This window comes from Scheffersomyces stipitis, chromosome 7 (assembly GCF_000209165.1).
Source record: "Scheffersomyces stipitis CBS 6054 chromosome 7, complete sequence".
NCBI classification, from domain to species: domain Eukaryota; kingdom Fungi; phylum Ascomycota; class Pichiomycetes; order Serinales; family Debaryomycetaceae; genus Scheffersomyces; species Scheffersomyces stipitis.
In genome coordinates, this window is record NC_009047.1 from 962,336 (window position 1) to 987,392 (window position 25,057).

Genomic DNA, 25,057 nt, shown 5'->3' on the forward strand with positions numbered 1-25,057 from the left:
TTTTTTTCAATTTTTAGTCATAGAGTAATGGCTTTTCACTACTTCATTTCTTACGTGCACAGCAAAATGACCGAAGAAAACAAAGCCAACATTAAGGCAGAAGGCAGTACTGCTAGTACAGGAGCCGGATCCGAAACGGCAGCCAATTCGGGCGAAAAAGTGCTTTCCAACAAGGAATTGAAGGAGTTGAAGAAGAAAGAGAAAGCTGCGAAGAGAGCAGCGCAGAAGGAAGCAATTGGGATCAGTCCAGAGCAGCAAAAACAGAATGCTGAGCAGAAGATAGACAAAAGGAAAAACCAAACCGCCACCAATACGAATTTGAAAAAGCAATTGGACCAGACTGTGATCAAAGATGGGGCCAAGAGGATTCCTTCTTTGTTCAGTCATTTGGAAACGCGAGAGCAGAGGAATGCTCTGTCACCTTCAATATCTCACATAGTTCATCCTGCCATACTTTCATTGACGTTGAAGTATTCGACGTATAAGGTCGTGGGATCGACTTCCCGGTTGAGAAACATGTTGCAAGTGTTCAAGATTGTTATTCAGGACTATCATACACCAGAGAATACGACTTTGACCAGACACTTATCGGGCCATTTATCACATCAAATTGAACATTTGAAGACAGCAAGACCATTATCTGTATCTATGGGAAATGCTATCAGATGGCTTAAGCAAGAGATCTCTCATATTTCCATTGACACGAGCGAGAGTAAAGCTAAGGAGACCTTGTGCTCCAAGATTGACGACTTTATCCACGAGAAAATAGATCTTTCCGACCGGGTCATCATCGAAAACGCGTCACAGCATATCACAAATGATTGTACCATCATGACTTATGGCCATTCCGAAGTTTTGGAGAAGCTCTTCAAGTACTGTGTCATAGAGCAGAACAAGAGGTTCAACTTAATCATTGTAGATTCCCGACCTTTGTTTGAGGGAAAACGTCTCTTGTCCAACTTGGTCTCAACCAATTACCATCCCGAAATAGAGGAGTCAGAGTCGGAGGTCGAGTCCATCTCCAGTAGAAGTACTAGACCTCATCCCATAACACGTGACAATCTCAAGGTCCACTATGTGTTGATTAATGCCTTGTCGTCTACACTTTTGGAAGATGTGGACTGTGTCTTTTTGGGAGCCCATGCCATGTTGTCCAATGGACGTTTGTATTCTCGTGTTGGAACTGGTTTGATAGCCATGATGTGTCATAGCAGAAATATCCCTGTGTTGACCTGTTGTGAATCTGTGAAGTTCTCCGACAAAGTACAATTGGATTCTGTCACTACGAACGAGCTTGCCGATTGTGAGGACTTGGTTCATAGCATCAACTCGAAGAAACCTCCACAAAAGAAGTCATTTGCCATGGAACAATTCATCAAACAGTGTGATGAGGAAAAAGCTTCCAATAACAAGAACAACAAACAACAGCAACAGCAGCATAAGAAGAAGGAAGGATCGGCTGAGCCAGAACAAGAATCAGATGAAGCACCTTTGAAAGACTGGAAGAGCTACCCCAACTTGAACATCTTGAACATCATGTACGATTTGACTCCACCGGAGTATATCAAGAAGGTAGTGACTGAGTTGGGAGCGCTTCCTCCTTCTGCTGTTCCTGTAATCTTGAGAGAGTACAAAAATACATAAATTATAATAGTAATAGTAATAGAGATGATAGGATATATTTATGGAAAACTCTATGTGTATTTCTTTGTTATATATGAGACTATCTACTTTCAATTGTCGTAAGAATAGAAGCATTTGTATACTTCACTTGAGCTAGAACATCTAACATCCAATATTAAATGGGTGCAAAATCCAGTTGCAATGTCGCGTTTTGAAATGTCGCGTTCGCCACCACTATACTCTCTAAATATTTCAAGAAGTCTCCACCAATTTCTACTTTTATTTTGCCACCAATAATCATCTTTTCTCTTACAACTCTACTGTGTTTGGCAAGACGACCCCTATCTGTCAGAGATTCCAATTGACTTTAATCATGGCCGAGCAGGAATTGGCTCTCATCAACAAAGTAGAGCTTCGAATCGCTTTAGCATCAGACGACAGCCAGTTTGAATCAGCTCTCCTGTTGTATTTGGCCCCAATTTTGTTAAAACTCGCCAGCCCTCATGCAGAAGTACGAAAGGCAATATTGAAGGTGATTCAGCATCTCATTCCCAGGATCTCTGCCGCCAGAACCATAAAGTTGCCTGTAGGAACGTTGATAGACCAGGTGAAAAATCCCAAAGTTGCAGCCAATACCGATCTGGCTTCAGTGAGATTGTACTCGTTGTTGTTCATCTCGCGGTCTGTAGAGCGTCTTAATGCAGAAGAACGCAAGCAACTTATTCCCCAGATCGTTGCTGGTATAAGCACCTTTCCCAGTCTGGTCTCTGCTCGTCTTTTTAATGTGTTGTGTAAACTTTTGGAAACATGGAAATCTCCTGCTAGAGATACAGAAGAATTCAACAAAATGAATGAATTTCTTCTGTTCGACAAACTGCCGGAAGATGAGAAGTTTTTAGCAGATAAGATCGCAAAATTCTTGATGTTGCAGCCATCGTCTGCCACTGGTATTCCTACGCCTGGCTTGGGACAGAATGATGTCAATTTTTTCAATCTTGAATCAGGCGTAGTCTACAAGACTCAACAGGAAATATTCAATGTTAAGACGTATCTACTTGAATTTCTTAAGGCTGGTTTTACAGAAAGTTCGCTAGCAATTCCTCTTATGGTTGCGTCTGTAGACAATTCTTCCGCGATTAACGATTCATCAGAAATTCTTTTCCGCAAGTTGACGCTTGATCTTGAGGATAAAGCGTTCGTGGACACCCTTGTTGAAATGTTTGTAGGTTCTGAAGGCATTCCACCAGTGAAATCTACTCTTCAAGAGAGAATCTTACAAGTCCTCATCAAGAGCAAGATAGCATGTACCAATCCTCAGATCTCCAAGATCGCCAATCTTGGTTTGGCATCTGACTATTTGCGATTAAAACAGATAACAGTTCAGTTTATTAATTGGATAAGTAGTAACAATAGCGAGTTTGCGTCTTCTGAAGCTAATGTGTTGAAGGATTTTAATATTGCAATGGCTGCTCAGTTGCGCGAAAGTTTGCTTGTAGAAGGTTGGCCCCAAATGGATATGACCAATGTCAAGAACTACAGTTCTAGTTTGAACCAAAGAACATTGCAGTATGAAGCTCTTGGCAGAATACTTAGGACTAATCCAGAATTGTTCATACAAGATATTGCCTATATCGAGTTTCTCTTTCAGTCTCTAGAAGGTGAGACTCCTGATCTTCGCGCAACAATTCAGGACGCGTTGTCTAGTTTGACAGTCCATTTGCCTCAACTCGGGGAAGACTCGAAGCGTAGATTGAAACAGCTAACAAGAGGTTATTTGTTGCAGAACAAGGCAGAAAACACCGAAAATATTCATCCATGTCGCTATGTTTCCATCAAGTACATCAATAGTGCATTCCCCTTCGATGACTCTGAAGCTAGATACTTGTGTATTTTGGGAACAGCAAAGGTGAATAGATCAGATACAATTGAGGAAGCTAGGAGAGGATTGCATCCACATTGGTTCAATATTTTACAGTCGTCAAACACTTTGGAATTTAAGTCAACTTCTGATCTTTTAGGTGAAAATTCCTCTGTTAGCTTCCCAACTTTTGTAGATTTTGTTGCAACCCTTAATAGGGAAATTGAGTCTTCCAAGGACAAGGAAGGTGCTCTCATATTCCAATCGCTTGCCCGTGCCATTAAGTTTGCTTTACAGATTCTCGTAATGGAAGCTGTTATGGGAGTAAGTACCGTAATTGTTCCTGATCAGGAGTGGTCCGTAAGATTGGACAAGGCGCTTGAAGTGGACAAAGTCGTTCAGGACCTTGTTATTCAAAAGATAGACGATTTGTCGCATAAAGAAATAGATATGGATACTGGTGTTGAAGTAGATAATGCGTTCATTGTTTATACATCGATTTGTTCCTTAGCATTTCATGGTCAATATTTCGACTCCACCCACATCAGTCCTGATATTTCCTATGTTGACATTTATACCAAGTTGGTTTCATTGTCTCCGCCTTCAGTGATTCAGAAGTTGCAACCAGATGTCAAGAAGCTCTTGGAGCTTTTGGATGGTAAGGTTATCAACGATCATGCCATGGCTCAAGTTTGTAAGTCCTTGGGAATCATTGCCAGTCATCCCGTCAACAGCGACCAAGAGGTATTGAACTTGCTTGAAAAATTGGCAGTTAAAGATGTACCTGTTTACTTGATCAAGGGAAGGTTGCTATCAACAAGTTACATAATTGGAAGACTTTATTTGAGACAAAGAGTGGCGATTGTCACTACAGAATTCTTCAAAACTTTGTGTGAAGATTTGCTCAAGTATATTGGTGACACTGGTTTCTACAGTATAGTGTTAGATTCTCTTGCTCAATTGTCGATTTTTGGTGTATTTGGGCCAGCTCTCAACTCTGAATTGACTGGCTATGTATTCAAATTCTTGGAATTCATCATTCCTAAAGTCAAAAAGATTGACGAGAAATCCGTTCTCACACTTGCATTTTTGTCTCTTTCGTTGAAGCGTAAAGATATTGATGTGGATGAAGAACTTAGTGAGTACGAGAAAGCCGTATACGAAACTCACATATCAAAGCAAGTAGAATACACTTTCACGAGTGGTGAAGCATTGCTGGTGATGGTAACTGGATGGCAATCAAAGTTTTTACAAAGAGAACTTGATATTCAAGGCGAAGGGATCAAATTTGTTCCAGAAGACATTAGTCGTCTTCCATTCTTGTTAAATGTAGTCTTGAAAGCATGTGCTAATACCAAGCCTTCGTTGAGAAAAGCTGGTTGTATTTGGCTCTTATCACTAGTACAATACTGCGGCCATTTGGAAGCAGTAAGGTCCAAGGCGTCAGAGATTCATGTTACGTTCATGAGATTCTTGGCTGATAGAGACGAGTTGGTTCAAGAATCTGCTTCTCGTGGCTTAAGTATCTTCTATGAAATGGTTGATTCAGATTTGAAGGATACATTAGTTCGTGGTTTATTGAAATCGTTTGCTGATTCTGATTCAACAGCCAAATTCACTTCAGGAACCGTGGAACATGACACTGAGTTGTTTGAACCAGACTTATTGAAAACAAACGACGGCTCTGTTTCTACATATAGAGATGTGTTGAGTCTTGCATCCGATGTTGGAGATCCTAGTCTTGTTTACAAGTTCATGTCTCTCGCGAAATCTTCTGCCCTTTGGTCTTCCCGTAAAGGAATGGCTTTCGGTTTAGGTTCAATTCTTTCCAAATCATCATTGGACAATTTGTTGGCATCTAACAAAAACTTGGCAGACAAGTTAATTCCAAAGTTGTACAGATATAAATACGACCCTAATTTGTCTGTTCAAAAGTCGATGAACGATATTTGGAATGCTTTGGTCAAAGATACTCTGAAGACGATCAAAGATAACTTTGAAACCATCCTAAGAGAATTGTTGAAAAGTATGGGAAATAAGGAATGGAGAGTTAGACAAGCAAGTACTGCTGCTTTGAACGATCTTCTTCAGATTGTACCTGTCGAAAAGTACGAATCTAATATGGAAGATATCTGGAACATGAGTTTCAGAGTTATGGATGATATTAAGGAAACTGTAAGAAAAGAAGGAAATAAGTTGACCAAATCGCTTGCAACGACATTGACAAGAATGATCGACGCAAAAAATGGAGTAGCAACACAAACTCAAGCAACAGAGATCCTTGAAAGCTTGTTGCCCTTTTTGTTGGAAAATAAGGGGTTACTTAGTGATTCTGAGGACGTCAGAAATTTTGCATTGGAGACTATTTTGAAGCTATGCAAAGTTGGAGGAGCTCCAATTAGGCCTTTTATTCCAAAGTTGATTGAGAACTTCATTAATTTGATGTCCACCTTGGAACCTGAAGTTATCAACTACTTGATTCTTAATGCTGATAAGTACAACATTAAGAGTAATGATATCGATGCCAAGAGATTACAGAGTTTAGGAAGCTCTCCAATGATGGACGCAATTGAAAAACTCATTGACGGACTTGACAACTCTTTAATGGAAGACTTCATTGTTAGACTTGAGTCTTCAATAAAGGGATCGGTTGGGTTACCATCTAAAGTTTGTGGCTCGAGAGTTCTTGTAACTTTGGTTACCAAGCACTTAGAATTAGTAAAGCCATATGGTGATAAATTGTTGAAGATCTCTTCAAATCAAGTGAGAAACAAAAATGATACCATTGCTTCTTCATATGCAACTGCAACTGGGTACTTATGTAGGATTGCAACTATACCATCCATTATTTCTTATTCCAAACAAATTAAGGAGTGGTACTTCGAGAGTGAAGATGAAACTTTTAGAGAAAGAGCTTCTGTTGCTAGTGAAAGTGTTTCGAAGTATTCGGGAGATAAGTTTGAGCAAGTGGCTAGCGCATTTTTGCCTTTAGCCTTTATTGGAAAGTATGATTCCAATAAAATTGTGAGAAAGACTTTTGAAAGAGAATGGATTGAAAATACGAGTGGTAGTAGCACCTCCATTAAATTGTATTTGACAGAAATTCTTGAATTCTTCAAGATTTACATTAATTCCAACAGGTTTGAAATCAGAAAGATCTTAGCTAGATCGATTTCAAATTTAAGTAATTCAATTGACAATATATCACAATTCTCAGAAGAAGCCACGAAGGAATTAATTGAATTACTAGTTGAATCCAACAAAGGAAAGTCATGGGAGGGAAAGGAATTGGTGTTGGAGTCATTGGTATCGTTCTCCATAAAGGCAGAAAGCTATTTGAAGAAGAATGCAGTATTTTTGGAGAAGCTTTCAAAGGTTGTTACGACAGAAGCAAAGAGAAAAAACAAAGAATATCAACAGCATGCCATTAAATTAATGGGTAGATATATTCATATCTACCATGAAGATGAGGAATTGGTCGAGACATACATCCAAATTATGTCTAATGTCTTGAATGATAAATATTTCGGCCCTAATGGATTCAGAGATGATGACGATTCAGATGATGAAGATGCTATGGATGTCGATTTGAAATCGAAAATCAATGTGAAACAGAACGTTGAATTAGAGGAACGTAAGTTGTCTTTCCTTAAGAACTTGTTTGAGACTTTCTACGTGGATCTGGATAATAAATATAGCAGCGAATTGTTGTTCTTTATATTCGAGCAGACAACAGCTATTTTTCATTCAAAGTTGATCGATTTCACCTGGAGGTCGAAACAGCAGACATGCGAAGGATTGAATAAAATTCTCTTGACATCAAAATCGTCCCTAAATCCCAAAGAATGCAAAGAAGTTTTCAGTGTTTGGAAACTTCTCGGTGATAAATGCTTGAGCTTGGAAAATATCGAGAATGTAAAGGTTCAATTTATCAGATTGTCGAGTACTTTAATTTCTCAATTTGAGGATGTAAACGAAGTTGAAAAAGTAGGAGCCATCAAAGATGAATTGATTCAATACAAACACCAAGAAACTTCTACAGTTGTCCAGACTGAACTTTCCAAAATAGTATAGTATTTAAACATTTCTAATAAGATCGACACTATTAAAACAAAAAGTATCTAGTATGACATTAGATTTGAAGTTGTTGTAGAAGCGGGATACACATCACTATCTGATTCTATTCAACTTTTCTGTATTTCTCAATATATTGGAGTCAACAATGTCAGCATTTTGTTCGAGGACTTCCAATGTAGCATTTTGGGAATCCATTTCTTGTCCAATTACTGAAGCAGATTTGCTCAATTTTCGAGAAAAGTAATCAATTTGCTCCAAATTGTCCTCGATTTGCTGTTCCATTTCGTCATCTTCAGATTCATTTTCAAATTGATATCTGGGTGATAAAGGTTTCCTTCTTCCATGTTCGAATGAAAGACTTCTACTGATATCATTCTTGAGTCTGTCTGAATTTCCCTTTATGTTATTTGGGGTTTCTTCCTGAGAAGGTTTACCTTGTTCGTTGAAGCTCTTAATTCTTTGTTCCTGCTCCGCAAGGCTCTTCTTTTGGTTGAAACCATAAGCGGGTATGAATATGGAACGGTTCAATCTATGGAGCTCTTTAGCCTTTTCGTTAGCAATCTTATTCTGAACATCTGCCAACATCAAATTCTGCTCGGTGTTGTATAACTTTTCGGATTGTGAATCCAATATTTTCATAGTATTTGTTGCTGAATCGTCAGCTTGTTTTGCCATATTCAAGGTCGTCTTAGTAGAAAAGAGAGATTCCTTCCTCACAAATTTAATCTCCTCTTTGGTTGAGCGTATCTCCTTCTCTTCTAAATCCATTGTTTCTTCCGTTTGTACTTCAACATCATTTGGATCTTCGTTCAAGTCAACTTCCACTCTTCGAGAAACAGAATTGAGATCTGGGTCGTCACCTTTTGGAGGACGACGTGTAGACTTTTTCTTCTTCCGAAGATTCGACATATCTGTAGGAAGCTCGTTGAGGTCCACAGTATGTTGGTCTCTATACGTGGCTGATTGCTGAGAAACTGTTGGGCTGGTCCAACTTGTGGCAATTCCATATGGGTCGCTATTACTCCTAGCTACTGGGGGAGTATATCCTTCTCTGCTAGTAGTAGGAATACGGCTATTTTCAACGCTTCCATACGTGTACAGACTTCCTCGAGTAGTGTTAGTGAAAAAGGAACTGGTTTGAGTGTATGGTTTCGTGGACGAAGTAGTGTTTATCGAAGAATATGGATTTGAATCATTTCTCTGGCTAGAGAATCTAAACTGGCCAAAATGCTCTTGCTTTCTTCCGCTGGTGCTGGTCATGATTCCGGCCCCTCTAAGTTCATCTCTCAATTCCTGCTCGGATGGTTCTTTCTTTCTGAATAAGTTCTTGAGTGCCATTGCTTCAATTGAAATTTGCTGATTTTATGTTTCTTTCACTATTAACTACATTACACAACTCACTTTTGTTCTGACTATATCATGGTTTAAATACCAATGTTTTCTTCCTTGTACGGCTTAAGAATTGACTAATAAAAAATTGTAAAGTATCATCCCTTGGCCGATCTTGGCAAGCCCATTTGCAATTATTATTGAAATTCGTAAATTGAGCACTATTTTCTATGAATCGGCTAGAAGGTGAGATTTTACACACAATTTCTTCTCCACCATGGTTGGTAAAGTTTGCGAAAGCCGTGATGTGTTGAATTATTTGGTGGCTCCCCTCTTCTTTGCGTTATCTTCATTACTTTTCTGTCGCAGTATCAGTGACGAACCACGGCTTTCCTTCTAGAACTTTTAGTATCGTAATTACGTTGTGGTTCGTTCTGTAGATAGTCTGCTCGTAAACTATCATTTTATACTACGATTAAGGAAAAATTGCTCTTATGTATATTCAGTCTAGCATCAGCTCCCTACTTCGGAATAAAATATTTTTATCATTACCATAACGGTTCTGGTAGAATTGACTACCTCTTTTGCTAGCTTTGGTTTCTCTGATGCAATGAGAGGAGTTCAGATATTCATTGGTGGAAAACAGTGCCAAAAAATATTTGGTTATCCAAGTTCAGAAGATAAATTCTTTTTTATATTTTTACGGAGAGTACCTTAGAAGAATTGAGTTTCCAAAAGATTGCTGTAAGACCCTAATGGAGCCAAAGTGAAGACAATTGTACGTACACAGAATTGAAGGAAATTTTTAAAGCCCACCTCGAAGTAAAAATTTAGATTGATGTGGAGTTTTTCAAGTACCAGATAACCTCGACTGACCAATAATTCAAATTATATCTTGGCTGGCATTCTGGATCTTTTGATTCAAATTCTGAATTTTGTAAAATTAGTGCAATAAAAATCAATTTATTATTTCACCCTTCAAACGGCAAAATGGGATGTTAGCAGTGTTATAATAGAGATTAGTTGTCCGTTATGTGACTGTTGACTGGGGTATGGGTCTACGAGTTTAGGTTCTTCTCAAAAATAAGTGATTGAACCCTTTCATTGTACGAATATGCAACTAATTACAGAAGCTGCTGGCTGTATATTGTGGAAAATTGGATTAGATAGGAACATCACAAGCCTCTATAATAGCACAATAATAGTACTTACTGAACGATTAAGTAATTCCTCCGTTTATATTCATAGTAGATTGCAAAAGTGTCGTGAACGACATTTTCCCACCAATCAACCTTAACCCAAAAGATAGGCTCTTAGTTGGCAGCAAACTTGAAATAAAATTCTGGTTACATACTTGCGGTCGACTTTCTATCCGTTGGTGAATTTCCACGAAAACAAGCAAGTTTTGCTGTTAAGAACTTGTAACCTAGTATCTACCGAAATTTTCATTACCCCAAACTATGTCACGTGAAAATATTGAATTGAAGCAGAGCACTCTCCTTGAACTATTGATATACCCTCCATTTACAGTTTCCTTCCTACGTTATTAACTTCATTTCAGGGACTCGTAGTATTATCGTTTCACATATCAAAGAATCTATAGTCTCCTAAATAAAAAAAACATCTATTGGCCACCTCTCAATCTCAACACCAAGTGCAAGGTAGATTCCTTTTGGATGTTGTAGTCAGAAAGAGTTCTACCGTCTTCTAATTGCTTACCAGCAAAAATCAAACGCTGTTGGTCAGGTGGGATACCTTCCTTGTCTTGGATCTTGGACTTAACGTTGTCGATGGTGTCAGAAGATTCAACCTCGAGGGTAATAGTCTTACCGGTCAAAGTCTTGACGAAAATTTGCATACCACCTCTCAATCTCAAAACTAAGTGCAAGGTAGATTCCTTTTGGATGTTGTAGTCAGAAAGAGTTCTACCGTCTTCTAATTGCTTACCGGCGAAAATCAAACGTTGTTGGTCAGGTGGAATACCTTCCTTGTCCTGAATTTTAGACTTGACATTGTCGATGGTGTCGGAAGATTCGACTTCCAAAGTGATGGTCTTACCGGTCAAAGTCTTAACGAAAATTTGCATACCACCTCTCAATCTCAAAACTAAGTGCAAAGTGGATTCCTTTTGGATGTTGTAGTCGGAGAGAGTTCTACCGTCTTCTAATTGCTTACCAGCAAAGATCAAACGCTGTTGGTCAGGTGGGATACCTTCCTTGTCTTGGATCTTGGACTTAACGTTGTCGATGGTGTCAGAAGATTCAACCTCGAGGGTAATAGTCTTACCGGTCAAAGTCTTGACGAAAATTTGCATACCACCTCTCAATCTCAAAACCAAGTGCAAAGTGGATTCCTTTTGGATGTTGTAGTCAGAAAGAGTTCTACCGTCTTCTAATTGCTTACCGGCGAAAATCAAACGTTGTTGGTCAGGTGGAATACCTTCCTTATCCTGAATTTTAGACTTGACATTGTCAATAGTGTCAGAAGATTCAACTTCGAGCGTAATGGTCTTACCAGTTAAAGTCTTAACGAAGATTTGCATTATTTATGAATGTAATATGTTTAATCGATTGATTGATTGTCAATTGAATGAGGATGTAAAAAACAATTATGTCGTCAAAGACAGTGGCAATTCCGCCCCTTATATACTTGTGGTTTGGTGTGCATATAGCCGCGCGATTAAAGATCGCCCCCTATTCTGCTTACACATTAAGGAATCCTAAACAGGCGGGGCGGGAGCACAGTGCAACACGTGAAGAAAAAAGCAATTCATGTTTCTAGAAGAAAAAAGAAACGCTAGATAGGCCCCATTGGGTAATGATTCCGGCACAAAAGCAACGTTTGACTCAAATGCGACATTTGTCAGTGACATTCTGTGTCATGGAAGTGTCAGTGGTTACGGGTTGGTGCTGGCTAACTTGCAAAAAGGGATAAAACCTGTCAGGTCGAAACGGTGGTCAGGTCATCGCGCGGTCGGAAGTGTCATCTTAAAAATTAGGGCTAACTCGTAAAATTCGTATAATCCCGAAGCTACAACCTGGCTCTATTATGGCAATTGTTAAGTATCGTTATTATTAGTTTTCCGGCTCGATGACTCCTACATGATCTTGCCGGATGTGTCATTAAGGATAAGCTTTTTTGGCTCGGTCTGCTGTACCGCCGTATATACAAAAAATAAATACGAGATGGGTGCAAAAATTTGCTAGATAAATCTGAGGTGGGTGCGAGCGTTAGGATCCGATGCTCTTGGTGCTACGATGGTCTGGTCTAAACCACGAAACCATACCTCGGCCATTGCCGTCACTACCAGCCAGAATCATGAGATTGTATCCCGTTAGACTCTAGAGTTCATTTATGAGCTCTTCCATAGAACGCGAATCGACTTCTACTCGTTATCTTTCATTATACCCCAGTTCTCTGCCTCTCTTTCTATATCTAAGTCTCTAGTGAGTGGACTCAATGGCTATTTCTGATATCGATTGCCAACTCCGGAGGGCCTTGAATATTCAAATTTTCATTCATTTAAATAAAGACTGTATCTTTATCAACGACTTCGTAATTCAGGTTCGAAGAATCAGTCGTACCCATTGGTATGTACAGATCTATGGCATACGCTGGTTTTGGTCTACCTGAATTATCATATCTATCACTCCCAGATCCAAGTTGATAGTCCAGTCTCGAATTCCTTATATAGGGATCTGCAGTCACGTTGAACAGCTGGCCATTCTCGAAGGTTTCCTCTACTAATGTAGTCAATGTATTATTGGTATTTCTGTTGATATCCATTGATTTCGCACGTTTCGAATAAATATTGTGATCCACTTCCATCTCTTCTGTGGTGATATTACTGGGCAAGTCTATGGAAGTACGCTTTACACCTGGGGTCGTCATATCTGAACGAAGAATATGGATATTAACCCTGAAAGCTTTGAGCTGTTCAGAGTCTGTGAATAAAAGCAATAGTTTGGCTACTTTGGACGCGATCGCATCATAGTGCTTTCCATAGACGGGGGCCACTGTGGACAACGGGAAAATGTAGTTATCGATATTACCCCTAACCCAATTGACAAAGTCGTAAGAGCCGTTTTGTACCAAGTAAAGAATTACTGTAAGGGTCTTAAGCAATACAACATCGTTCTTTTCTGAATGGTCTGAGATAACAGGAAGCGAACTCGATCTTTTCATTTTCGACGAAGAAATATTTCCAGTATATTCCAGAGGCTTAGTAGTATTTGATCGCTTGAGTTCCTTCTTGGTTACAAATGCAGATAGGCGTTTCGATAGTATTGCACATATCGTAGCAAGATGTTTTGTATTGTATGTGAGGAGAGAAAGCTCCATCAAGTCGTGGTTGAAGGGTCCAAGAGGTTCATTATTTGTGGCTGAAAGTTAGTAAATAAATTGGCTGGAGTGATAAAGATATGAATGTTATAGATGGACTGTCCGGCTCCTAATATTGATAGTACTTGATAATTTGATAATGTCTTGCAAAATTGAGAGGACTTGTACGCAAAGTAGATGCAATAGGTCTTACGAATAATATCAGTTTCTCTAATCTACTGCAATACAATATGCTAGTAGGGGTTTTATACTTTGGCTTCGATTCACGTCGATTTTGTAGCTGATTTTTCAGGCATCTCTTATTGAAGCATGTTAAGCTCGTATCTGCATTGTTACAAATTGGCATGTGTCATATCTAGATCTTTGCTTCTATTCAGCTTCTCGGGGTTTTCATCAGTTGTTCAGTTTAATGCTCGATTTTGAACTTCTGACATTCAAACTTTTGTTTCAGTTCTGATACGTATTTGACATTAGCCTTCGAACAATTAGATTATTTCATTGTTTCAAGTAACATTTCACTTTCACCTCAAATCTACGATACTCACCATTTCGGACTCTGGACTCTGTGGAATGGGTAATCCTCCTGAGAGAGCCCAATAAACTGACCATTGCTACGGACTTCCACGCTGTAGTTCAAAACCCAGCAGACGACTGAGGCTTTATACTATCGGCAATTTTCACGTCGGGCCAGTCGGATACCGTGATCTTTCCTTTGTGGAATATGTGGAGATGAGATGCTGGTTACTGTGGTACGGGTGCACCGTTAGGAGTCATGTGAGTCACGCGACATGCTTAGATAAGAACGGCCAAAGATAGAGCGAGATGAGAAGACAGTAGAGGAAAAGCGGAGAAGATGCTTCCTGACTTAATATCAGCTTGCCGGTGGAATTCTGATGGGTCTGGTCGCTTACATAATGTGTATTGTCTCTATCGGTAGAGGGCTGGTAAGTATGTGAAATGTCGCTCGGTGAATGTCGCCAACTCATCACCGAATCTGATAGTATAGGTGTTTGGATTCGTTGTAAAGCCAGAATTCCAGCGATTCCCCTGGTATACACAACGACATACAACCGTCTACTCAGCAGCTACTTTCGGTGAAAACACCATCCCCGTCGTCGAATCATTTCACAAATCACAGACTCCTCGTCCCCTATCCTGCAGACAGCTCCAGCCCATCGCGAGTCCAAATGACGGATCGACTCACATTCTCCATAGTAGAGCCTGAATTTCTCACCCCAGAATGCCATTCTAGCCGATAATGACACGATCGGAGAATAGGAAAGCACGACGAGATGGTTGTGATCTGAAATGTTGATCCGCAACTGTGTCAGTCTGTACGTAACATCCGAGCAACAATCTGTGAACACCTAGTGTCACCGTCCAGCATACTATTGTGATACTCTATTACTCAGTAATGCCATAGAAACCACAGTGGGTGACTCGGCCATCCTCAAACAAGCACAATACTGGATACCAGAAACCGGCACATACCCATATCTAGCCGATTTAGACTGTATGCCACTCTTATTGTCCTCTCTATCTTGTTGCTCCAAGTATTTGCTTTACGTTCTGGTAGGCCATGCCATATAGCTATACTGTCCGTCTGTACGTCGGTGTCTTTCTGTTTACTCTACCCTTTCTGAACCCTTCTATGTAGCCGACATTCCATACTCTTCTCCTGCTCCCTTTTTGCATACTATTTTCCTCCAATAGCAAGTCTCTCTTCCACCTAACATCTCAAATTCCATACTACCTAAAATGTTGAGCCGCGGAGTCTCCTTTCCTGCACACAGGGTTTCCCCGAAAATCTTTTTACCTTTTAAATTTCTCTATCAATGGAAACTGCTCAGAAGACATTTACTTGATCAAGCAGCTTGTCTCTAAATCCCTCTCGTCTCGAGTATCGACGCTCTTCTACAGCCAAACGGTTACGTCTCACCCTCGTGCCGTTTCCGTTGCTTCTACTCTAAAAAGATCGCGTTCTTTGCATTCCTGGCACCTTTTTTCAGTCCAGTTTTGCCTTCTCCCATCGCCAGATTCTGAATTTTGCTGTCCAGCCTGATCCACCAAAGCTTCCGGTTGTTTGCCAGAAATCTCGCAGAACACCTCCTATACCACAGCAGCCTCTGCTTCTTGGCTGAAATCCCACCATTTTCCCTTTTTCCCCGTTCCCATCATTACCCAGCCGTTGTTTTTCGAGATGTACTGATCGCTCCTTTCTTTAGTCATTTTCGAATCACTCTTTACTGCTGTTTTCCTTGTCTGGAACTTTCCAGTAACAATTCCACGTCTTTTCCAAGTCCAAAACACTACATCTATAAAAGAACGAAGTCGTTCGCATCAAAACTTTCCTAACTCGATTCTTCTTAAGTCTGTTTAAGTTGAAAAATATCAGAAAAATTCGAGTCAACTTCATCTTACGAATTCTGTAAAGGCAATCGTTTATTGGTCTCTTTATTTATAAGCAAAGTCAGAATTCAACTTTTCATAGAAGCTTAGCTTTTTTACATCAAAGATCACTTCTTCAACGTGTCATATCATCAATTATCACTCATCATGACAGAATCTCCTTTGCCCTCGCCATCCGGTGAACAGCCCAAGGCTTCTACCTATGATGAAAAGCCATCTTTCAACTACGACTTGGATCTTTTCCTACTCACTAAACAATACTTAGATACCAAGAACCACCACGGTCTTGCACTCTTAGCCAGACAGAAAGGAATTCCCCCTTTTCTAAGGTTCAAGGTGTGGCCCATCTTGTTGAAATACCATCCATTTGTGCTCAATCCGTTCATCCAGCCCGATACAGACATTAAAGACGATAATAAGAACAATGCTATTAACAGCAATAACGAAACTCATGAAAACACAAAGAAACTTAACGACACTAATGATGATTCCCAACCTCGAGGCGCTTTTGACAGCAACAACATAAACAGTAGTAGCAGCAACAGCAGCAACAGCAGCAGTAGTAATTCTAGCTCTAAGAATGAGTTGGAAGAAATCAGGCAAAAAATCAAGAAGGACTTAAGGAAGTATATCCAGAGATTAAAGTACTCTTCAAGTATTCTTAACATTTCTGAAGTAGAGCACGAGATGTTTAACATATTGGAGTCCTCGGTGTTAAAGTTCACATTGAAGTGGGGAAAGATCATTAAGTACGATCCCTCTTTAACTTGGATAGCGCTCAACTTGGCTGAATGGTTTCCCCCGATTCCCAAGTCGGCGTGGGTTCTTCGTGGCAGAGACTCTTCTTCTCCTGACAATGCGTTGATTATCAACATCTTTGATGACTACAGCAACTACATTGACAACATCTCTGATCTTCAGACGTACCTCCACGAGTTGGTAGAAGACGAGCGCATTTCGTCAATGTCGTTCCACGATGTTTACGAGAGATTGGTGCTTGTCTTGTTGCATTCACCAGAACAGAAGAAGAAAAACAGTGGTAGTAGTAAAGACCATAGTTTCTTGCCTCCAAAGAAGATTAACAAGTCTGTCCTTCCGATCAACGGTGGTACAATCGAAGAAAGAGTATCCTTTTTCATCTACTGTTTGCGAAAGCTTTTGCCTGAGCTCTCACAATTCTTCCACGAAGAACAGATTCTCAACAAGTTTGGCTCGCTGGACGATGAGTGGTTGATCTGGTGGTTGAAGTTTGGTGGTGCGAAGGTGTGGTCCAAGTACGATCGTGGCAGAATCTGGGACTTGCTCTTGGGCTGGAGGTTGAAAAACCCAAAGAAAAACACCTTATACTATGTAGAGAAGCTTGACAACATTGATAAGAAGTCGCTTGCTAAGTTGGGACCAGATATATTCTGGTCTTTGAGCAACGATGAGAGCTATGGAGCTTCCAAACCAAACAACGATATGAGAAGAAACTCGTTCAAGGACTTGGTGGAGGAGTTGAACAACGACTTGCTTCTCTCGAAGCTTGACACCAAGACAGACTCATCTACGTTGTCATCTAGAAGAGCTTCAGAAGCCAGTTCTACGACTTCAGCGGTCTCTCAGTCAACTGCCTCTTCACAGACTACCATCGGTGATGTGGCGGTTCCTTTTTCGAAGCTTGATGCTCACATAGAATTGATTTTCATTTCGTTGGCGTTGCTTAAGTCAAAGGAAAACCTTCTTGTAGAGCTTGACCAGCACGAAATCAGACAGCTTTTGCTGAGACTTCCTTCCAAATCTTACAAGTACAAACAGAAGAAGCAGTTCGTTAAGCTGCTGTCTGACAAGAGTCTGTCGTCGACGTCTTCGGCATCATCTTCTAGTTCCTCTTCACCTCGTGTCGCTGCGTTATCACCACTGCTTCCAGCCAACGATAATACATACAATATCATTATATCCAATGACTCGCAACACAATCATAAGGTCGACTTCATGGACAATATCATCAACGAAGCAGGTGAATTGTGGAGAAAGTGGCTCTGGCTGGAGATGATTGAGGATAGCTAGTGTATATTAGATAATAGATATGAACAGAGAGAGATAGAGAGCAAGTAGAAGTAATTGTAGTGCAACTAATACCTTATTTGTCTAGCATGGAAGGATATGAATAATATGGTTTAGTCTAATCTGTGAGCTAAAGGTTTACTGGTAAAATTCATCTATACAAAATGTCATAATTCTCTATGTTCATAATTTGAAGAAACAACCATTATGAAGTTTGGATGTGAATACAATAATATAGAGCTGTAGTGTTAGACATATGGATCTCTAGTCATGGTCAATCTTCTGAAGTAGCTTCCCTGCACTAACTAAGCCATCTACGTTTTTTTAGCGAGAACTCACAACTCTACCACCGTGCGGCTCGCCGACCCCGCGCTGAAAAATTGAAATATTTCAGTGATGAGAGATGAGGTAGCAATGACTTCTTCAACAGGCTTTCTTCACCACACAGCAAAATGGGTAATACTGACAAGAGCGCAAAGAGTGAGTCCAAGAAGGAGAAGCGTGAGCGTAAGCTCGAGAAAAAAACCAAAAAAAGATCTATTGAGGAAGAAGTTGACAAGGTAGCTGCAGAAGAGAAGAATGAAGAGTCTCAAGAGCCATCTACCGAAGCTGAAAACACACAAGCCTCTGCTCCAAAGCATGCCGATTTCGAAGAGTTAGAAATCGACTTAAGCGCAGGAGTTCCTCTTTCGAAGAAGCAGCTGCGTTTGTTAAAGAAAGGGAAGTTGGACTTGGAAAGACTTGCTAAGAAGCATCCAGTTCCCAAACCAGAGCTTACTGAAGAGGAAAAGCTTGCCCAGGAGGAAGAAGATAAGAAGAAGTCCAAGAAGTCAGAGTTTGCAGTATGGATCGGAAACTTATCGTTCGATACTACTAAAGAGGACTTGGTTCGTTTTATTGTCGGAAAGACAGCTCACAATGGAGAAGACGACTCTCAGTTAATCAAGATCGAAGAAGCAGATATCACCAGAGTGAACTTACCCAAGAAGGAAAACAAAATCAAGGGATTTGCATATATTGATTTGCCCAGTGCCGTACATGTGACCAGTGTAGTTGCTTTGAGCGAATCTCCTTTGAACGGAAGAAAGTTGTTGATCAAGAATGCCAACTCGTTTGAAGGTAGACCAGCTGCTGCTGTTGCTCCCTTGTCGAAAAATCCACCTTCTCGTATTCTTTTCGTAGGAAATTTGTCGTTTGACACTAGTGAAGATAACTTGGAAGAACACTTCCGTCACTGTGGTGAAATTGTTCGTATAAGAATGGCTACATTTGAAGATACCGGTAAGTGTAAGGGCTTCGCATTCATTGACTTTAAAGACGAAACCGGTCCTACCGCTGCGTTGAAGTCGAAGTTGGCCAAGAAGTTGATCAACAGACCGCTCAGATTAGAATATGGTGAAGACAGATCTAAAAGAAACCCTAATCATATCAGAAAGGCAGAAGTTCAAGAAGGAGAAGTTGACGATTTTGCTCCTGTCAGAGAAAGACCTGCTGCAAGAGAAAGACCTGCTAGAGAAGCTCCAAATTTCGAGAATAGTAACTACGAGAAACCACAAAGAGCATCATCAACTCCTAAGAAGAGAGTATTCAGAGACGATAATCATAACCACAGCAATAAGAGAGTCAAGTCGTCGGTAGCTTTGGCCACAGCACAGAGAGCCAGTGCCGCCATTGTTCCATCTTCAGGTAAGAAGATCACATTTGACTAGAAAGGCATGTATAATAGAAATTTAATAGAAGATTAGATACAAAAGTTGAGAACAGTATTCAAGTAAAAAGAAAGCTCTCACATAGTATATTCAAAGTAATACAGAGTGTGTAAAGTACCCAAACTAGTAGAAGAATGGCACCGGCAATAATAACAAAACGTATATAATATAAAAAATCGGTCTTATCAAATAACAAAATCGGCTGAGAAGTTACTTTCAACTACAACTTCAAAGTCGTTCATATCAATCATATTAGGCCCTCACATGTTTGGCATATTCAGCACTGTTGACTTCAAAGTAGTCAGGATTGCCTTTATTAGCCTCGAACTCTTCATCATCAACTTCCTCATAAATAGAATAAGTATCATAGTCAGATTCCGGTTCAACTACAGCAGTAGTCTTCGTGACAGACTGTTTTCTTTCTTGATCAGTAACATCTTTCACCTTGTGAAGATGATTGGAGGGATCTTCAGCAGCAGCTGAATCAGCAAAAGGATCAGCTGCTGGCTCAGGGGTTTCTCCTGGTATAGCAGTAACACCGAGAGGCTCCTTCTTAGAAACCTTCTGGACTCCTGCCTTCACATCTTTCTTAGGTTCTTTTGCTTCTTTTTCGCCTCCGAACCCACTCAATCTTCTTCCAAAGTGTTTGATTTTATTCGACAAGCTTCCAGTTCTCTCGATCTTAGATTCAAGACCGTCAGCTACCTTTGGAACAGAAGCACCTTTAGAAGCCCCTACGACTCCGTTTCCTACAGCTTTCGAAGTATCCACAGCTCCGTTTCCAAGTGCAGCAGCAGTAGCAGCCGCAACTCCAGCTACTCCAGCTACTCCAGCTACACCTCCTACAACAGCACTCTTAGAGATGGGCTTCTCGGCCGCTACTTCAGGTTCAACTCTTACTTCAGGGATGGCTCGTTTACCAGATTCTGGCAAGTCATTGCTAACCCCTAAAAAAGACTTATGCTCGTCTTTCTTGACCGAACGGTACAATTCGTCGTCGTCCAACTCGATCTGTTTGGTCAATCGCGCGACTTCCAATTCTCTTTCTTCGATCAAATGTTGAATGTCGTCAAGCTCTGTAGGTTTAGCGACTTCGCTGGCCAACCGAGACTTCTCTTCTCGTAAATTCTTGATCTTACGCAAGTTGTCAACCTCTTCAAGAAGTCTGTCCTTTTGGAGCTCTTCTAATTCAAGCTTCTTCTTGTACAAGTTCAATCTGGCATCGTGTTCTTCCTTCAAACGCTCGATTTCGTCTAACTTGGCCTGGGCAGTTCTCTCGGCTTCAAGCTTTTCAGCGTCAATCTGAGCCTGTTTCTTTGCTTTAAGCTCTTCGATTTCAGCTAAAAGTTGTACATACTCAGCATCTTCACGACTCTTTCTCTCTTTGTACTTTCGCTCAATTTCGTCACGTTCAGTAAGTAACTGCTGCTCCTCTTCTTCACGCTGCTTGAGTCTCTGCTGTCTCTGGAATTCTGGGTCATCCTTGAGACGTTCAGCTTCTTCTCTTTCTGCCTGTTTCTTCAAAAGGCCCTCCTTTTCTTCCCATTCAGCTTGCTCCTTTTCTAAGCGCTCCTTTTCTTCGGCGTCCTTCTTCGCTTGTCTTTCTCTCTCTTCTGCTTCCTTCTTCTCCTGTCTTTCTCTCTCTTCTGCTTCTTCCTTTTCCTTGATTTCTCTTTCTTCCTTGATTCGTTGCCTTTCAAGCTCGTCCTGAACTCTCTTAGTTTCAGCAGCTTCTTGGGCTTCAATTCTCTGCTTTTCGTGATCTCTTGCAACCTGAGCTGCAATGTCTTTCTTTTCGACAGTCCAGTCTTCAAAAGTCTTTTTGGCGTCAGATAATCTCAGACTACGAACTTCTCTGTCGCCCTTCAAAGAAGCCAATTTGGCCCCATAAGCAGCTAATGCTCCTGCAAGAAGGCCCACCTCAGCAGTAAGCTTCGTGTGAGACTCCTTCTTTGCAGAAACAGCCTGTTTACTCTTGGCGATGTTCGAATCAAGTTCGTCCTTAGTGGCCAAATTCTTGCTAACTGCCTCCTGTTTCTCGGTGAACTTGGCCTTGAGCTCGTCAAGTCTGGCAATCTCAGCATTGTAGGCAGTAGTGAGCTCTTCAATCTGAGTCAGCAACTCAGAGTTCTTATTATCCAAACCAGATTTTTTCTCCTGTAATTCTTCGATCTCAGTAGTCGTCTTCTCCTGGTTGAGCTTAGCGTCTTCCAACTCCTGTTTTTTGGTGGCCTCTAACTCCTCGTGGTTCTTGAGAAGGGTCTCGTGATCTACGCCATGCTTCTCAATAGCCTTGGCTTCTCTGTCGGCATACTCAGTGTTGGCAGTTTCGATTTCACCTTCAGTTTGGGTCTTGAAATCAAGAGCGTTCTTTTCGGCATTCCTCTGGAGACGAGTGATGTCAGCGATCTTGTCGTCAATATCCTTGTCGAACTTCTCCTTCTTCTTGCCGAGTTTTCTGACGTGTTTGTCAAACTCTGCAAGCAACTTATTCTCATGCGACTTGACCTTGCCAGAAATCTCTTGTTGTCTCTTGATCTCGTCTTCGCTTCTAGTCTTCTTAACTTCATCGTCGATGTTGGCGAGAACAGGAGCGACTCTGGCGGCAGCAATAGCAAGCAACTGTTCCTGTGACATTTTCAAGCCAGAGCCCAAGTCTACAACCTTGTTTGGATCTTCGATTCTACGGCTTACAGAGTCAATGGCAGTGGCATTGAGCGCTTCGTAACGGTTTAACAAGAGTGGTTTGTCCTTTAATTGTTCGACCACTTCTTTGTTCTTGTCATCTACGGGTTCAAATGCCTTCTTGGCTTCAGCAACAGGTTCCTCAGCGATTTCATCAGCTTCAGCTTCAGCAGCCTCCGTTTCCGGTTCAACTTCTGGTAATTCGGCTTCAGCATCTTGTTCAACTGTCTTAGCTTCAGTAGCCTCTGTTTCTGGTTCAACAACCTCAGCTTCAGTTTCTGGTTCAACTTCTTCAGCAACTTCTTCTTCGTTTGCACCATCAACTTCAGCTTCAGGTTCACCTTCTTCAACAGGTTCCTTTACTTCCTTGTCTGCGTCAGCCTCTGCGTCTTCTCCATCTGCCTCCTCGTCTGCTTCTCCATCAGCAGCTACCTTGTCTTCGGCTTCCTTTTCTTCGGCTTCCTTTTCTTCTTCAGCTTTCTTTTCCTCGGCCAATCTCTTTTTTTCGGCCTCTAACGTAGGATGGACAGTAAACTTGGTAGGAACCTTGATATGCTCAAGCTTGTTGGACTCCTTGTACTGCTTCAAGGCGCTAGTCTTCTTGTCCTTGTCGGAACCGCTCCGGAATGGAGAGACCCATGACGAGCCGGAAGTCAACTTCTTCAACCGGGATTGCTTAGCTGGAGTGTCGCTGACAGTCTCAGACATTCTGCGGGTATTGCTGGAAGGGATAGGTCACTTATACAATTAATATGATTATTTAGCAATAGAGCAGAATAGTAGCAATAGATGAATTCTTAGTATTCTTCAATTCAACGGCAGGGCTTCTACTTTATCAATTAGTCGTTATCAGAGTAATGTGAAGAACTTGATTAATAAACTATTTGAGATTCGACAAATTCTTGAAATTTTGGAATGGTTCCAAATGTCAATTCGTCAAAAATGAGTTCTTCGGTATTTCAATTGTCAATTCAAACTCAATCCAGAAATGTGAATTCGTGAGTGAATTCTATGGGACTCGACGGATGTGGACGGCGACAAACTTCCGCTGGTGTTTCTGCTTTCAAAGAGAAACAAACTCAATTGCTGATAGTGGGAAAGAAAAAGAGTAGAAAATTCACCAGGCTCAAATTCCAATTCCACTTCAGCGACTGAAAAAGGGGTGATAGTTGAAGATAAGTTGAAATTTGGGTGAGTTCCGAGGTGACTCCCGAGGGCGCCACGACCGGTAGCCTCAAGCTTACGTCATAGACACAGAATCACTTGGTAGAGAACAAAACTATGGTGGGAGGATGGTGCGAGAAAAGTGTCTGCGGCGGGGAGTACGGTTGTGCCGTGGCTCTCTCTGCATAGAGTCGGGTGATTACAAGTTCCGAGGAGTCGGATTTCGTGTTCCGGGAGGTCGGCTTGCCACATCCTGCCGCATTTCTCCTGTACCATGCCATTCCTCGAGAATGACAATGGAGCTGGCTGCTCGCAGTCTTCTCTTTCCTATTTGGTCGTAATTGAAAACCAAACTGTAAATTTTTGCTTATGTCAGCATTTCCAGGAAGTGGCTGCAACAGCAAAAAATAGAACAAATGGAAGCAAAGGCTCCCGTTTATGTGAACAGATCAGTGAGTACTCTTGGTGTATGGATCTAACTCTGAACAAGAACTAACGACAATTGAGCCGGTTCGGGATCACAATATCAAAAAAAAAGATCAAAAAAAAACCCCTGGCTATCATCCGAACCCGATTAATCTACTTTATTGTCAAGTATTCCACCGCATAGGGCAGCATTTCAATGTACGGCTCATCCGGTGTATCTGGGTTCAGAGACTAGTGCCACAGAAGTTTGAAAGTTGTAGGAAGTTCCTCTGGTCCCTTTTGTCCAGTTAGAATCGGAGACATCCATCTTTCCAGCTACAATTCATACTTCTTGGGTGCGGTGTCGGCGTTTCCCCTTCAGGCCTACCGCTAAAATTCTGTGAGAACGCGACATTAGGGAGATAAGCATTGTCGTCGAATGTCGCACATGTGTCAAGGCGATAACTTCATCTCCCCACAAGATTACGGAACACACGCCTTGCACCCACTTCTAAAAATACATTTTGTAGACTATCAGGCTCTGGAAGTAATACCTAGACTCTGCCGTCTACAATGGCAGTTGCAGAAGCTTCCTTTCAGTTCAGCTAATGGAAAATTCAGGATTTGCCCGTATTGTCTCACTGATACTGAATCTGAAGTGGACAAATCTGCGTCTGAACTGAAAATTTCTCTCCCAGCACAAATTTCAAATTCTAAAAAATTCCAACTCATCAAAATCACATCCGCAATATGCTTTCAGTACATAGCCTTAACGAAAGGTATCCTTTTGACTCTGGCCACTGGATGGACATACAGACATTTGTGTACTGCTAGTTATGGCAGTGTCGTGGCCGAGCACGACATTCGACGACATGTATGTTCGCATTTTCGTACGGGAAAATTTTTGGATTTTGGAAAGTTCCATTATCACGAATTTTCGCTAGTAGCAAAGGCAAAAGACGATTAGACAATTGTCTTCTCTAGAACTTGAACATAACTTGTTAGCTTGTTCTAGTAACCGTCTGCTCGGTTGCAATAGGCATTACATCATAGTGCTTTAGGATCGTGTCGACCCACTTCCATTTGTGTAACCGCATCCAAGGGCCTTTCTCTTCCTTAGAGATTTACCAAGCTCAGGAAATACTAATCTGTCAGCTTCTGACTTTTTTCAAATTGTTACTTCTGGTGACACGAACAATATCAATTCTGCGCTAGTGACAATATTGTATGTCAATATTTGTACTGATTACGACTATTGATCCTTTGTGAAGTCTTTAGTTGTTGTACTATAAGCACAAGACTGGTTCGAAGATCATTTAGGAATTCAATTGACAAAAGTGACATAACAAATCAAGATTGAGCAATATCTGTGTCATTGCTAAGATCAATTGAAAATTGTGACATACCATAG

At 41.0% G+C, this 25,057-nt stretch overlaps 8 protein-coding genes across 8 annotated transcripts; 4 read left to right on the plus strand and 4 right to left on the minus strand. All coding sequences in view use genetic code 12, as the record gives it.

Moving 5' to 3' along the window:
• Positions 1 to 66: 66 nt before the first annotated feature.
• On the plus strand, positions 67 to 1,644 carry PICST_33562 (predicted protein; the record flags this gene model as incomplete). Its single annotated transcript, XM_001386161.1, has 2 exons — positions 67 to 1,008; positions 1,069 to 1,644. The coding sequence occupies 2 exons, from the start codon at positions 67 to 69 to the stop codon at positions 1,642 to 1,644; spliced, it is 1,518 nt and encodes a 505-aa protein (XP_001386198.2).
• A 352-nt stretch (positions 1,645 to 1,996) lies between these two features.
• Positions 1,997 to 7,587, plus strand: PICST_73499 (predicted protein; the record flags this gene model as incomplete). Its single annotated transcript, XM_001386162.1, has 1 exon — positions 1,997 to 7,587. The coding sequence occupies one exon, from the start codon at positions 1,997 to 1,999 to the stop codon at positions 7,553 to 7,555; it is 5,559 nt and encodes a 1,852-aa protein (XP_001386199.2). The 3' UTR covers positions 7,556 to 7,587.
• Positions 7,588 to 7,670: 83 nt separating this feature from the next.
• PICST_33564 (predicted protein) lies at positions 7,671 to 8,896 on the minus strand (the record flags this gene model as incomplete). Its single annotated transcript, XM_001386337.1, has 1 exon — positions 7,671 to 8,896. A coding segment is annotated over one exon (1,226 nt), but the record flags the coding sequence as incomplete, so codon positions are not given.
• Positions 8,897 to 10,445: 1,549 nt separating this feature from the next.
• On the minus strand, positions 10,446 to 11,467 carry PICST_73878 (predicted protein). The gene has a single exon (XM_001386338.1). It carries the CDS (start codon positions 11,427 to 11,429, stop codon positions 10,512 to 10,514), a length of 918 nt encoding a protein of 305 aa, XP_001386375.1. The 5' UTR covers positions 11,430 to 11,467; the 3' UTR covers positions 10,446 to 10,511.
• A 942-nt stretch (positions 11,468 to 12,409) lies between these two features.
• On the minus strand, positions 12,410 to 13,228 carry PICST_33566 (predicted protein; the record flags this gene model as incomplete). The annotated part of the gene is made up of 1 exon (XM_001386339.1): positions 12,410 to 13,228. One exon carries the CDS (start codon positions 13,226 to 13,228, stop codon positions 12,410 to 12,412), a length of 819 nt encoding a protein of 272 aa, XP_001386376.2.
• Positions 13,229 to 15,847: 2,619 nt separating this feature from the next.
• On the plus strand, positions 15,848 to 17,686 carry PICST_63040 (predicted protein; the record flags this gene model as incomplete). Its single annotated transcript, XM_001386163.1, has 3 exons — positions 15,848 to 16,017; positions 16,174 to 17,468; positions 17,547 to 17,686. Coding segments are annotated over 3 exons (1,605 nt in total), but the record flags the coding sequence as incomplete, so codon positions are not given.
• A 449-nt stretch (positions 17,687 to 18,135) lies between these two features.
• PICST_33568 (predicted protein) lies at positions 18,136 to 19,392 on the plus strand (the record flags this gene model as incomplete). The annotated part of the gene is made up of 3 exons (XM_001386164.1): positions 18,136 to 18,243; positions 18,280 to 19,158; positions 19,216 to 19,392. The coding sequence occupies 3 exons, from the start codon at positions 18,136 to 18,138 to the stop codon at positions 19,390 to 19,392; spliced, it is 1,164 nt and encodes a 387-aa protein (XP_001386201.2).
• A 10-nt stretch (positions 19,393 to 19,402) lies between these two features.
• On the minus strand, positions 19,403 to 23,161 carry PICST_85172 (predicted protein). Its single transcript, XM_001386340.1, has 4 exons — positions 21,106 to 23,161; positions 20,134 to 21,015; positions 19,932 to 20,067; positions 19,403 to 19,871 (listed from the first exon to the last, which is right to left on the minus strand). The coding sequence occupies exons 1-4, from the start codon at positions 22,783 to 22,785 to the stop codon at positions 19,645 to 19,647; spliced, it is 2,925 nt and encodes a 974-aa protein (XP_001386377.2). The 5' UTR covers positions 22,786 to 23,161; the 3' UTR covers positions 19,403 to 19,644.
• Positions 23,162 to 25,057: the final 1,896 nt, after the last annotated feature.